The 14,274-nt window shown below is 49.1% G+C and overlaps 1 protein-coding gene across 2 annotated transcripts in view; it reads right to left on the minus strand.

Moving 5' to 3' along the window:
- fndc5b (fibronectin type III domain containing 5b) overlaps positions 1-14,274 on the minus strand; it is a 31,931-nt gene that overhangs the window by 2,121 nt on the left and 15,536 nt on the right. Inside the window, exons 1-6 of one of the 2 annotated variants that reach the window (XM_052071940.1) lie at positions 4,476-4,736; positions 2,495-2,681; positions 2,296-2,414; positions 1,924-2,122; positions 1,385-1,474; positions 605-794 (exon numbers count right to left, since the gene is read on the minus strand). In XM_052071940.1, the coding sequence (XP_051927900.1) occupies positions 655-794; positions 1,385-1,474; positions 1,924-2,107 (414 nt within the window). In that variant the 5' untranslated portion in view covers positions 2,108-2,122; positions 2,296-2,414; positions 2,495-2,681; positions 4,476-4,736 and the 3' untranslated portion in view covers positions 605-654. Of the gene's footprint in view, positions 1-604; positions 795-1,384; positions 1,475-1,923; positions 2,123-2,295; positions 2,415-2,494; positions 2,682-4,475; positions 4,737-14,274 lie in introns of those variants that run through there. The other variant, XM_052071939.1, reaches the window with a different exon arrangement.

Consider the following 14,274-nt stretch of genomic DNA (forward strand, 5'->3'; position numbering starts at 1 on the left):
AAATTCAGCACATTACGCTGCAGATGCAAACAAAGGTGCAGGTGGGTTTTCTTTTTTTTTTAATCCAACTATGTTCATGCAGTGTCTTTGAATATTTTCTCATGGATGAATGCATCTGAATGGTTATAAAGTGTTACGAATACGTCAGCAGGATTCCGACTGTAGAATGCTTCCATCTGCGTGCACGGTACCACCCATTTCCTGATTCGCTTATTTTCACGAGGGTGGAGTTCATGGTTCATGCTGGAGCCGACCGCACCTGTCGTCGGGCAGGGCTCCACCCTGAACCGGATTTCCACATAATCGCAGGGCAACCATAGACGAACAAGCATTTGCGCTCACAATCACACTGAGGGACAATTTCGAGCGTTCCATTAAGCCTGCCATGCATGTGCCACGGAATGTGGGAAGAATCTGGAGTACCCGGAGAAAACCCACACAGGCACAGGGAAAACGCGCAAACTCCACACGGGAAGGCCGTAGCCGGAATCGAACCCTGCACTTTAAGCCGTCGATTACCGCGTCGCCACATTTAGATTCAGCTTAAAATAAAAAAATAAATTAAAAAAAAAACATTAAATGCGGTAAGGGCAGTCGTCATCACCTGTCCTGAGATTTGAAGTTATTGCAGGGCGGGCAGACGGCGAGCGGATGTTAAACGTTGCTGCGCAGGAGACCTCCCTGCGGATGCTCGGGAGTGCTGCACTCCGACGAGTTCTTGGCCTTGTCTTTGTTGTTATTGGGCTCGTTGTCTTTGATGATGTCGTACTGGCGGCAGAACAGGGCAATCACGCCTGCGACACAAAGGCGGGGGTGAAAGTGTCCGAAGCCACCCGTGCACACAGACGGGGGAGATTAAAAACGTAGCAGCGGAGGGAAGACACAACGTGTGTGTGTGTGTGTGTGTGTGTGAGGTCCAATTAAACATGGGAAAAGTCAATCTGCCCAGTCAGCCTTGACGTACGAATACAGTATTATCCTTTGCCTCCCCCAAAAATATGCATCATTCCATAATCGCGTTGCTTTACAATAATCATAAGAATACAACAATCTGTGTTGACAATTGGCGAGTCAAGAATGAAGCATTTTTTGACATTTTTTGTTGGCTTGGTTTCAATGGACAGGACAGGAAGTCGCGGCAATATGAGTCATTTCCCATTGCGCCACTGTTGCTATTTATTAGCCCGTTTATGGTGAGATGCATTATGTGTTAGCATTAAGCTAATCAGACTTTACTGAGGCAAAGCTGCGAGCTTTTTCAATTATCTCCATTTCACATTTGGTTTGACGGTAAACCCGAAGCGGCAATAAACAGCTTGAGGCATCTTTTTTTTTTTTTTTTTTTCCCTGAAGAATTGCTGAAGACCGCTTCGGACCTGCTTACCTGCCCACATGACAAGAACCCCTGCGATGATGATGACCTCGCCCGCCCGGAGTTGAGCGGCCTGGCCCATTTCTTCCAGTGTGAGCTCGTCTGGGAAGAGAACATAGAGAATACAAAATATTGCCACACTGGATCATAACCGCAAGTGAAAAAAAAAAAAAAGGACTTGCCGTCTTGCTCTTCATGTACTTATGCAAAGCTTTTAAAGTATATTTAAGACCATTCTCCTCTCTTGGGGATGTTTCTTTGAGATACGCTGCCCCCCCACCCCCGCCCCTGCCTCTCTTATCGCCCCGCCGCCGATGAGTGTTTAATATTTGCAAGGTCCCCTCTGAAGCAGCCGCTCTTGACGTTCGAACTGGGTCGGCCCTGATGAAATTGGAAGCAGTGCATGCACCGTTTCTTTCCTCCGCATTTGCATTTGGGTGGAGCTTACGTTATTTTGGGGTCAAATGTCAAATAGGCCTCCTTTTGAAATGAATTGGGCGGGGGGTCGTCGTTTTTATGTTCCTTTTATCATGCCATTTTCCGTCCCTCACCCGGACTCATGGACGCCAGCTTCTCGGATTCTTTGGGGGTTCGGAAGAAAACGGGCTCACTGGGGGGACCGCTTCCTCCCACGCTTATGCTCTGCACGTGAACGATGTACTCGGTGTCCTCGTCCAGTCCCCACAAGGCACACGAGCGCGTGGTGGTGTTCACCTCCTGGATGAAGCGCAGCATGCGCACGTCCTTTTTCTGCGGAGCGGCGGCGGCAAAGGCCAGCGTGAGCTTTGGAAAACGCCGTCACGTAAAGCCAAAGGCTACTCAACAAAAACAAGCTCCAAAAGTCAACACGCGTGGACAAAACTCATCTCCGGCGCCTCGGCTTGAAAACCTTACGACGCGTAGAGAAGCGCGGCTGGGCGCACCTGTTGCGTGACGGCAAATCCGATGACGGGGTCTCCCTCCGGAGTCTCCCATGTGACCACGGCCGAGTTGACCTCGATCTCCTTGATGGTCACATTGAGCGGAGCCGACAGGAGGCTTTCTGAGACGGCAAAAAAGAAAAGACGATTTCATCAGACCACGTGGAATATTCACGCCCAATATGACCACGCGGTCACTCACTGCGTCAGATCATCGCCTCCCTGCCCACCGGCGCCATCTTTCATTTCCGTTAATAACGAGCGTAATGAAGCACACCGAGACCTTTTGGCGAGTGGCGGCTTGCTCATTAGTCTTCTCATCTTCCTGCTTCTGCACGCGCATTTCCGCACGGCTGTTAAACGCTGCGCCTTACAGCCAGCGCGGTCGCCTAAAAGCGGTAATAATATGCAAGCCATATTGTCAACAATAATAGCCTCAAGTCCTCAAGCAGGCTGATGAGAACTCTTTAAAGTCGGTGCCGTTCTGATACGTTGGCAATGCATGAAGGAGAAATCTTTTGAGGATGTCGTGTTCAAAAAAAAAAAAAAAAAAAACACGACGGAAACAATTGTGAATTTGTCGGCCATCAAGTGCACATCTGCCCTGCGATTGGCTGCCAGCCGGTTCAGGGTGTCCCCCGCCTACTGCCCAAAGACTGCTGGGATAGGCTGAGGATAGAAGCAGATCGTAAAATGAATGAAAGTGCACATCATTTCATGACCTTGGACTGACATTGTCTTTGTTCGCACCAACCAATCAACAGGGCATTCGGAATCACCCCCCCCCCCCCCCGCAAAAAAAGTGTGGGGGGGATCACTTGTATTTGACAACTATTCATTCAAAGTTTGATTAAATTGTTTTATTTCGCTGCGCTTTGATGACTTTTCCCTGCCCGAAGCGCATCTGACACCTGTGTTTCTCACGTGGGGTCGCCATGGCGACCGCATCATCTGGGCACACTGCACACCCAATGACGAGCGCTCCAATCATGCTGTTCCCCAAAGAAAAATCTACTGTCTCCCACTTTCTTTTCTCCATTCAATACTAACGCCATCAACACAGCGCAAGAGGAAAACTCGATGACATAACACACGAGGAACATCATCCCACCCCCCTCGCGTGGCCCCCCCCAGAAGCCTTCCAGTGTGCGGATGCAGTGTTCATGCATACATGCGAAACGCTGGCACTGCTCTTTTCCTCCCAAGTCTTCTGAAATCACCGTATGTGAGGAAGTGCGGAAAACTGTCCGCTTTCAGGAGTGAAAGCTGAGAGTCAACAATTCCTAATTGCTCATGTGCATGCAAAATTGCATTGGCAACACATTCCGAGCGACAGAACAAAATGTGCAGCGCATTCCGGATGAGTCACCCAGTTTATATCTTACGCCTTTGTAGCTTCAATTGTGACGTACGGAGCTCAGAAAAATGAAGGGGGTGTTCGTACCTTCTTGAAAAGTGAAAGGAAAGCTAGTATATGAATTGCAACTGGACTGTAACGGACGTGTCGGATACCCACAGCTTCACGGGTTTTTACCCGTGTAACACTCGTTTGGCTAATATTTGATTAAAAAAAAATTATTTCACTAAAACTGACATTTGTCCGATACAAGTATGACTATTCGAAAAAATGTTTTTTTTTTTTCTGTGAGATTGTTGTACTTTTATGGAATTTCCTCCCCAGCGTGGACCACCTCCGCATCCCATCGAGGCGCCCGCCACTCATTCGGGTTTTATGAGACCTGCTCTGTTTACAACCTGTAGGGGGCATATTTGCACGATATCGGGAGATTGCTGTCATATGCTGCTATGTATCGACTTTTCTTTGTCCTTTACACACTCAGTTTGGTTGAAAGGGGAATTGCACTACCCCCCCCCCCCTCCCTCCCACCCCCACAAACCAGGTGATGTCTAATGAGACATTTGAAAACGACCCACATCGTCAGTCACTTTGGCTTCGCAAGCAAACTGAATGCACAAGACATGCACTGTAGACACACACGCACGCACACACACACACACACACACACACACACACACACACACACACACACACACACACACACACACACACACACACACACCTCACTCAAATCGGTTTCCAGCCATGGGCATGCGTTCTCTTGAGCAACACGTGTCGGAGTCACGCACGACCGTCCGCAGGTGAGCAGCTTCTTTTTACTCACCGGCTCGAACGGGGGACGTGCACAGCAAGCCGAGAAGGATCACAGAGCGCCACAAAGAGCCAAACATCCCTCCTGCCTCCCGGCTCGCTCTTGCTCCTCTTCTAAAGCGTCTTTCCGCACGGCGTGGCCCATTTAGAGCATCCCCCCGAGGGACGCAGGCATCATCCCGAAGCTCCTTTTGCGTTTGCGGCGGCGACGTCGACCGAGGCTCGCCGCGGCAGGAGGAGGCTGAGGATGATGAGGTTGATCATGAGGAAGAGGAGGGTCCAGCTGTTGGAATGTACGTGGTGCAGTCTCGCTCTCTCGCTTTACTCTCTCTCTCTCTCTCTCGCTCTCTCTCTCATAGATGGTGTCCATCTGTTTGGCCAAGGCGCTTTTCAAAACAAGATTTAATGTCCAAGGTTGCAGGTTTGAAGTCCATCAGATGAAATCTCTAGTACAAGGGTGTATGACTCGGTAATTGTGCCAAAAATGTCAATTCAAAGTGCTCATTTATGGCATATGGCTACCTTAAAGATGAATTTGGTGGGGGGGGGGGTCCTACACTTGCCTTCAAAATTTTCGTAGACCTAGGTCAAACCGGGGGTAGGTTTTTATTCATGGTTAGGCTCTCCGGAGTGATCTGGGAACTGGGGAGCATGAATTAAACGAGAAATATTTGAGTCTCCTCTTTCATTTGGAGATCATAAACAAATAGGTTAGATTTGATGTATTTCTGGATTTATTTTGTGCGTCATGACGGAGGGGCTGGGGTTCTTTTACTTTTTCAAAGAATTACGACACAGCATGAATGGCTAAAGCGCCGGCAACAAAAGTGAGCCCACCCATTGGTGAGAATGTGCAACTTAGCCGTGTGACTTGTTTGTGTTCCAAGGTCTTAACGAGAAAGGGAAGCAAGTGTGTTGAATTGGACGCTCCCTCATTCTGGTTGCCGAAAGTTCAAAATAATATGCCCAGTGGGTCAGGGACCTGGGAGTCAAAAGCAAGGTACAGCGTCCCGCTGTTATGTGAACAAATGACCGTCGTTGCTCACACGTAGCGATCCAGGGAAACCATTTCAGCGGATCGATATCTGATTAACATTCCTCTTGGACGGCCTCGAGGAGAGGCAAGCAAGCAGAGGCTCTCTTTCACACCTCCGCTCTGCCCTCAAGGTTGCAAGAGCGATTCCGGACGAGCGCCGCGATACAGCTTCACTTCGCCGCCGACAGTTTGACGAGTCCGTTTGAACCGGAATGCGTAAAACCTTCCCGGCTCGTGACACGCCACCCCCACCCCCACCCCCCCGCTCGGAGGCCAGCCAGCATGCAAATACGACTTTGATGCGTCGACTCATTAGCTGTGATAATGGCGGATGTTTACAAATGTGAGTTGACAGGCATATTTTCTATTTGGAATTAATCCGCCCCCTGCGGGACTAAATCGAGAAATCGCATCAAGAGTGAGTTGAAAGCCGATTCCTTGGGGCAGTGACAAAGAACCAAGACAACCCAAATATGACTAAACGGTCTTGCATCATTTAATATAGACACAGTCGAACGTATCTGGTATATTAAGATATTTTGTGATGTTTTCTTTAATCAATGTATTTCTTCTCAGTGAAAAAACTGCTTTGAGATGATTGCCTGACTTGGTGACTTGCTTGCCTAAGCAATTTCAGAAATGGACTCTGGAGCCTGCTTTGACGACTTCAGAGATAAACTATTTAGCCTGCCTTGACGACTTCATAGTCTGCTTTGTTTGAATTGTCAAAACTTGATTGAGATCAATGCCACTTGATTATAAAAGGAGGGGAGCGATGCTCCTCAGCAGAGTCCGCTATGGGTTACCGTACGAACGCCTAGCTCGTATTGAAGCTCACTCTGCTGAGGGTGTTGGCTCTCCACCCTACTGGCACACGGTAAGAGTTCTTTAGCTTCATACAACTTGTTTGAACTGTGTTATCACTTCTGTGTGGGACCAATAAAGTGCCTATTGTTGGTAGCCAGAAGTGTCTTGTCGTTATTTCTGAGTGCCTATCTCCGACGATCCTTTATAAAACTATCAGAAGTGTTTCAAAACAGTATCTTAAGCCACTTCATAAACATTCAAAACTCGAGGGCAATGAGATGAATTCACATCAAGAATTCAGACTGTTAACACGCCGCGCCCAAAAAGCATTTCTCGATGAACCCTGATCAATTGAATCGATTGATTCGATTGTTGATCGATGAAGCTCGCCATCCATTCTCCGAAAGCTGCACTGTTGCATTCCAGGACGGCAAAAAGAAGTGAGAAGAAGGTGGGCAAGGGCATATTTCCCCTAAGTGGCTGGCATCGCTTGGAGCGCGTGTCCTCGCCACGAGTAGAGGACACTCGCCCCGCGTGCGCATGTGTGAGCCGAATAGAGGAGAGTCATGTTTGTGTTGCTGTTTTTAGAGCATCGCCTCACAAAGTCACGCACAGGTGCATGGCTTGGTGGTTTTCTAACAGGCTGGCACTGATTGGACAACTTTTAGGATTCCTTTCCACAGAGCCAGCACTGTCCATGTGAACGGTGACACTGCAGCACATCGCACGCCAAGAAATTATATATTTAAAAAAAAAAAAAAAAGATGGGGGAGCTTCTGTGGCATGGTGCTAAACGGCGCCCGTCAGACACGATCAGGTGCAGTGCGACGTAATGACGTAACCACACCTTCTAAAACGCATTAAACACAAAGGACCGCCTCCAAAAAAAATTAAAAGGCAGTCGCATAGTAGGCCTAAGTGTTCATAAAACAAAACACAAAGTTTTAGTCCAAGAAGTAGATTTCATATTAATTGCCGCCACTTTAACATTCTGCACGCAATACTCAATTTCACGGAAATATGTTCTTGAGATTTCATGCAATCTGCTCGTGCCTTTGGAGCAACTTGTGGAAAATGTTCAATTTCCACCCAAAATGCAAAAAGTCATCATTTGGATCATTTTGGCTCTTGTGACGGCGGACAGCTGCGCGGCGTCATGGTGGGCTTCCCTCAGCGGGAGGCGGGCCTTGCCCGTGCCAACCTGATGTCCCGTTTGACAGGTGAACCATGTGATGCACGCCCTTTCTGTCCCTTCCATCTCTTTTGGCTAATTACAACAGCAGGGATTGTGAGTGCTGGCTGCCAACGTCTTTCCAATGTCACGCCAGAGGACAGAACTTTGTGGGCCTGATCACATTCGATGCATATCACCGTTTTCATTCTCAGATTTGAAATGTCGATAGCCGGACTTGACTGTACAAAAAAAAAAAGGGGCGCAGAGCTGTCACCCGGTTTGTACTTTTAGTCACATGTTCATATGATTTCATGGCGTTTTGAAGGACTAGCTATGAGTTTCAGAATCCGGCCATAGCTGTGAACTTTCAACCCCGCATGGCCAGTCTGCCTTTTGACGCAGACCTCGCACCTTGATGAGGAGCAAGAAACGGCTCGAGTGGAACAGGTCACAGTTGGAACTGAAATACTAAGCGAGGTCGCCCTCTATCGACCAGAGACTGATATTGCACAGAGCTCACGGCCGTGTACATTTGAAAGCTGTGGGGGGAAAAATGGCCCATTTTCAATACCAACGACAAAGTCAGCTTTCGTCTTTGATTAAATTTTTTTTTTTTTTTTTGCATCTGCTCCTCCCTGAAATTGTTCACGGACTCATTTCAATTCACAATATTTATGTTAGGGAGTGAGAAGTGCTCGCAAGCAACAAATGTGACTAATATTTGAGCGAAATAAGCATTTTTTTTGTGCATAGAGCACGCAAAATGCAACAGCGTTGCAGTTTTATTTGCAAAAATCCAATATGAATATGGACACCAGAGAGCAGTGTAGCCTTCAAAATGCATCCCTATTCCCCAGCCGTGCCCCCTCCTCATCCTCATCCTCATCCTCATCCTCCTCTTCCAGCTCAATGGGTTCGGCGCGACAGTCAGAATCTTCTCGCCATGCCGGTCACGCCCCACACAGATATCAGCCTGCTTCTCCCCCCCCCAAAAAAAAAAAAAAAATACACCCTGGCATGAACAAGGTGCACATGGCATGATGTCAGCAGGCGCAGATGATTGTAGTGTCAATCACACACGCACTCAACTCCAACAAGCCGCAGCCTTTTACATATTGTGCACCCCCACCCGAGTCCCACCGCACTCCCATCCCCCTTCAATGAAATTGCTGTGTTTCCAAGCCCAACGGAGAAAGACGAGCCTCCATAAAAAATACATAAAATTTTTAAAAAACTATTTTTAACCATTCTAACAGTCATCAGTGAGTGAGATCTTAATGGGCGCTCAAGTGCTGAAGACACTTGTCCCTCAACTCGTCACGACGGGGGCAAGCGTGCTCATTTGTGGATGAAATTCAGAGAAGTGTAACTCGATGTGTCTGCTTGTGAAATGCCAATTTGCAGATGTCGTGACAGGACCAAGCCTTGAAATGTTTCTGCATGCCGACAACCCCACCCAGACCTCCCTCTCGCCCCCACCAAAAAAAAAAAAAAAAAAAAATACATGATGGAAACGACACCACCAACGCCTGTCAGAATACAACTCCCGGATCAATCGCAACAGCCCTTATTTACTGCCGAGCCGGGTGGGGGTGGGGCCCCCGTTATTTATTGACAAAAATGCCATTACACAAACACGAAGGCAAATGCGCTGGCGCATTTTTAAGCGCCATCTCCGTACGTGCTGGAGACAGGGAGAGCATCACCATGGAAACAAACGTCACGTAGCCTCGTCTCCTAAACCCCCCAAACCCCATCCCCCGCCGACATCCCCCTCCTCCCCAATATGAACTCGCCCCTCCGTCTTCCTCCGTGCTGCTGCCCGTGTTTCTTATTTCCCCGTCTATCCATCATCCGTCAACGGGTTATCGAACCGGCGGCCTGGTTGGGGTTGATAATTGCACCGCTACTTGCCATTAGAGAGCAACAGATGGACCCCGTTTGCCTTCTGCCAGTCCACAGAGGTCATCGCGGTTAAAAGGATCCATCGCGCCACGGCGGCGGTCCTCAAACTGGGGTTCCCGAGCTGGAAATCGCACGCTGTAATTTGCAATTTTAGAGCAACACAGAGTAGCATGAGCAGGTTGTGCTCTTCGAAATGAATGAATTTTGCCATTCAGGTCTTTGCGCTAGGTCAGCCACTTGTGCAAGAAGTATGGAAACGCTGCGGACATGCCAATAGTAGCATTTTAGATTGGGGGGGGGGGAAGTTCTGCAGGTGTATTGTGGCCTACGACGAGCCAGCATACGATGACTCACTGCTTGTAAACTTTAACGGCAGCGCGCGTCTCCGTTGGGAAAACATCATAATCCACAGCTGTTGCTCACTCGCTCTCTCTCAACCAGCGAAATGGAATGTAACCATCAATTTTATGAACAACTCGTGCTTTTTTTTTTTTTTTTTTTCTTCACATGGCATGCATCACGCTGAGCTGCAGTCACGGTGATTAAGGTTCAACGTCCCGTTGTTTTATGACGCCCAGCCTGACGCTCGCCGTGGGATTTATTTGCGTTGAAGCTCATATTGTTTGACTCCGATAAACACGCCGTACGTCTGGAAACTGAGAGTCAAGGTGCTTTATTTTTTTGTTTCCAAAGTGCTCGTTAGGCAAACATTATTTGAGGTTCCGTAGATCATATTTAATGATCGGACTCTCCACGTGGACCTCGTTGAGTGCCAATTAAGATCATGCTAGCTTAGCACCATACACTATGTGAGCACCAATTGAACTTGATCACATTTGGCAAGAAAATGGAAGAAAGCTGGGGCGATAATAATGAAACCATTTTTTGACACTCCGAAAAATGGGAGGGGGGGGGGGTCTCAAGTCATTTTTCCCCCTGAGCATCTCCCGTCTCTTCACTCTGACAGGTTCATCTCGTAGGCCCTGATCCATCACCGGCCCTTTTCAAAGGCCATCAATATCCTATGGCAGCGTTCGCTCATACTTCATTTTGATGTCATCTCTCTGAGCAGAACCCCCCCCCCCGAGGGTTTGGGGGGGGGGGAAATCAGGCAGCTTTGGAGCAGTCATCAATGTTTGATCGCGCATCAGGCGAGATTGATGACTAATAGTTACAGTATGCCGGCAAATCCAATCTGAGAGTCTTCACATTTCTATTTTGAAGGTGTTCCTATTGCCTAAATGGCAACGTTGAGCGCGTATAGCAACGCTGCCTCATTCACATTTATGCTCCCATTTCATTTATTTTGTGGAATGTTTCTCATTCAAACATGTAATCTAAAGTTTGCGGCAGATGCTGCTGCTGCTGTGCGTGTGTGTGTGTGTGTGTGTGTATGTGTGTGTGTGTCCCATCTGTCCTGACAAGATTACTGGAGTCAGACAAGAAGACAGACTGGAGCAGATTAGTGTATGAATATAGGGCAGGAGAAGTGAGAGGAGCGTGAGAGAGCCAAACAGAAAGACGGCGTGAAAATGGAGACAATACCAAGCGAGAGCGGCACATCAAAAACAAGATGACGCACTCACATATGGTGTGTGTACGTGTGTGTGTGTGTTGTCATGCAGTGGAGCCCAAACGTTGACGGTGCCCAGGCGGAGACGGGCTTGGGTGGGAAGCAGATTTCTGATTGCGTCACCATGGCAACTGGGTCCCGTTTTCTCTTCGCCTCATCCCCTCATCCGTCGGCATGAATGGCGGCCGCTTTGATCCGCATCACAATCACAATCGTCTCGCATCTCCGCCACGCATACCAGCACATGGATGCATGCTTCTTCTTCCTCCCACGTGCACAAACACCAAAATACGTACGACCGGGGTACGTCAACATGCTTGCACCGCGGCTCAAATGTCCATCAGGCATCGTAGATCTCAACGCCACCTCCACTAATCATGCGCATATGCGTTTCGCCTCTCTCAAAACATTCATCAGCGGCTCTCCGCTGTCCTCAGACCAGTCGGTGACAGGCTGGCGAAGCCTTCCCCAAGCTGTTACCTTGGCAACCCTCAAGAATATTCCCCTGGTGGCCATGACAACCAATGATGCACATCCGGTATGCTTGGCGGATTTTTATTTAGATGCCCGCCAGGGGGTCGGAGCATGTGCGTTGTCATTTACGTGTACGGGGTGCACGGCATGATGGGAAACGGCCAACATGCGTGCGGTTAATTCTCAAACACGTGCTTTATTCAAATATGTTAGCCCCTGACGAATATTAAATGAGTGACTTTGTTAGCATTTGATTATATTTTTCAAAATGTAGCCTTTTAACCCTCGCGAGCTAGCTAGAAACCGGATGAAAATTGCATTTTCCAGAATAGCTTTGGAGCACGTCGATGCTGCAGTTGCTTAGTCGCGTCTCTGTCGTTACCGTGGCAACCTGCACATCACTGACCAGGGTCGTCGTCGATAATATTGGCCCAGTCTCTTGAATTTTTTTCTGTAGCACAAACCTTAACTCCCAGTCCCGTCTCCCCCCTTTATGGGTCCCGCGATGTCGTGAAAGTGAATCGGGTCCGTCACACAGACACGCGTGAGCAAACTTCTCAACTTTATCAACTCTAAGAAAGAGGACGTGTTTGATGAAGCAAAAGGCTCCAGGCTTGATGGAATATGAAGTGACAGGGAAAGTGGACCTTTCCGGCAACACCTGAGTGTGTGTGTGTGTGTGTGTGTCCGCGTCAGCGTTGCATCCACAGGGCTTGTCAGCGCACACCTAATGACACGTTGACGAGCTACAAGCTAAGCGGCGTCATCAACCAGTTTGAGCTTCAAAACGCGCGACCTGCGCTATCCCTTGCCGCTTTTAACCCGCCCGCGCCGCACATACGCGGGTGACGCTGAGAGTCCTTGACAGCCACATAAATAATCGATAAGTTGAGTCTCCCACCGGTGTGAGCTTTTTCGTCGACACCCCCCTCTGAGCGACCACCCGTCGAGCGTCACGCACTGTGGTCGACATGGCAACATGCATCAGGCGTACACGCGTCGCGCCTCGCCTGACCACCGGTGACGGATGCATGCTACGACTCTGGAAGCCGCCCAACGTTGAGCTGAGCTTTGAAGCAGTAATAATAAAATTTTTTTAAAAAATACGGGCTAAGATTGAAATCTTCATGGAGTTAATTTCCCCAGAAATAGCACAAAGTGGCCTGTAATCACTAGCTTCCGGAAATTATTCTTGCTCAACTTTCTGTGACTGCCAGATATTTCTTGGCACCGAGGTGAAAAGCTCCCAAATGGATTTACTGCGGCATTTACTGCCGCCATCTATTGAGAGGGTAATTGAGGCCGCTCCATTCCATCCAAATGTTTTCCTCTTTTTGACGCCGTGAGAGGCGACACGTTGAGTCAGCGCCCGGCCCGTGCGAGCGCTTCAATTGACTGCCGGCAGCCCCTCTAATTACACGATGGGGCATGAACAGCAAAATGCAAATGACAACAAAAAAGAGCTAATTGTGAAAATACGTGTTGATAAAAGAGGGCGAAGGCTCGAAGATGACGGCTGAGCGCATCGGGGGGGTGGTGGGGGGGGGTTTAACGCGATGAGCGCGGCAGAAAGACACAGATCTACGCTTGAGCAAGCCATGCTGTGTTGCTATGGCAGCGATGTCTCTCTGGTCTCCGTGGCAACGGCTGAATCCTATCGCAGCTCGACTTTGCCCCCAGGCGAGAGTGTTAGAGCGGAGGGAGAGAGGGAAACGGGGAGTGGGTTGGGGGGGGAGGGGGGGATGAAGGGAGAAGAAAAACAGTAACAGACTGGCCGTGAGTTGAGCCCAAGGCATTTGGGCTGACCTGGAAAATGTTGGGGCGTGAGCTCATTTTCTCTCTCTCGCTTTCTTTGTCCCCCCCCCCCCCCCTCACCGTTCCTTGTCAATCGCTTGTCCTTACTAGACAAGTCGAAAGCAGAGTTGAGCGCAAGGCATCACAGAAGCATCATCGTAGAATTGCAGCTGTGCTTCCGAGTCTTCCTCTACGCGCCGGAATGCATCAGGGCTCCCGCTTCGGCACCCGATCTTTTTAATCACGCCACGCGCCGCCGTCGCAATTTTAAAACGAAAGCTTCCGTGACAAGAGGTGATATCGGCCGTCACCATCGGAACACTTAAACGTGCCCGCCGCACGATTTATGGAATCCCTGCCGGCAGCGGCGGTTAAAATTTGACGCTCTCGTGTTTGGGTTTGGGGGGGGATAAAAATGCAGAGTAGTGTTAGGAAAAGCCGTAATCCGTGTTCTCTTTCGGCAGATAAGTGTGACAACGTCCTACCGAGCATCATCCTAAAAAAAAAAACCCTCGCCCCCCCGACTGATTAAGCACCCCCCCTCCCCTGCTCCTCCAGCACACACGCACTAGCCGATATGTTTGCGCGTATTTGTTTGGGACCCGGCCGCAGCCCATTTACAGAGCGTAAGTAGCTCTATTATTGGGCCAACTAGCCAAGAAAACAGATGAGCCGCTCCGACAGAGCTCCTATTGTTACGGCCGCCGGCAAACAATGGCGGCCTTTCTCCGCGCCACAGTGCTCGATTCAGCGCCGCCTTCAGCTGCAGCTCGCTACTCCGTAAGCCGCCACGAAAGGGGTTAGGAGGCCGTTCGCGGCTCCGGATTGCAGGCACAAGTTGGATTGATGTTTCGGCATTTTCAAACTTGGAGTTTGTGGCTTCGGACTTCATGGCCTTTGATGGCCGGCGTGTTGATAACTTAAAGATGACTAGCGACTGTTGATGAGTTGATCAGATGGATTTTTGCATGTAGAGCGGTGTTGAGCCACATGACGTCTTTTCTATTTTTTTGCACGGCCAAATATCAAAGCTAATATTTATCCAGCGA

Source organism: Hippocampus zosterae, chromosome 7 (genome assembly GCF_025434085.1).
Source record: "Hippocampus zosterae strain Florida chromosome 7, ASM2543408v3, whole genome shotgun sequence".
NCBI lineage: Eukaryota > Metazoa > Chordata > Actinopteri > Syngnathiformes > Syngnathidae > Hippocampus > Hippocampus zosterae.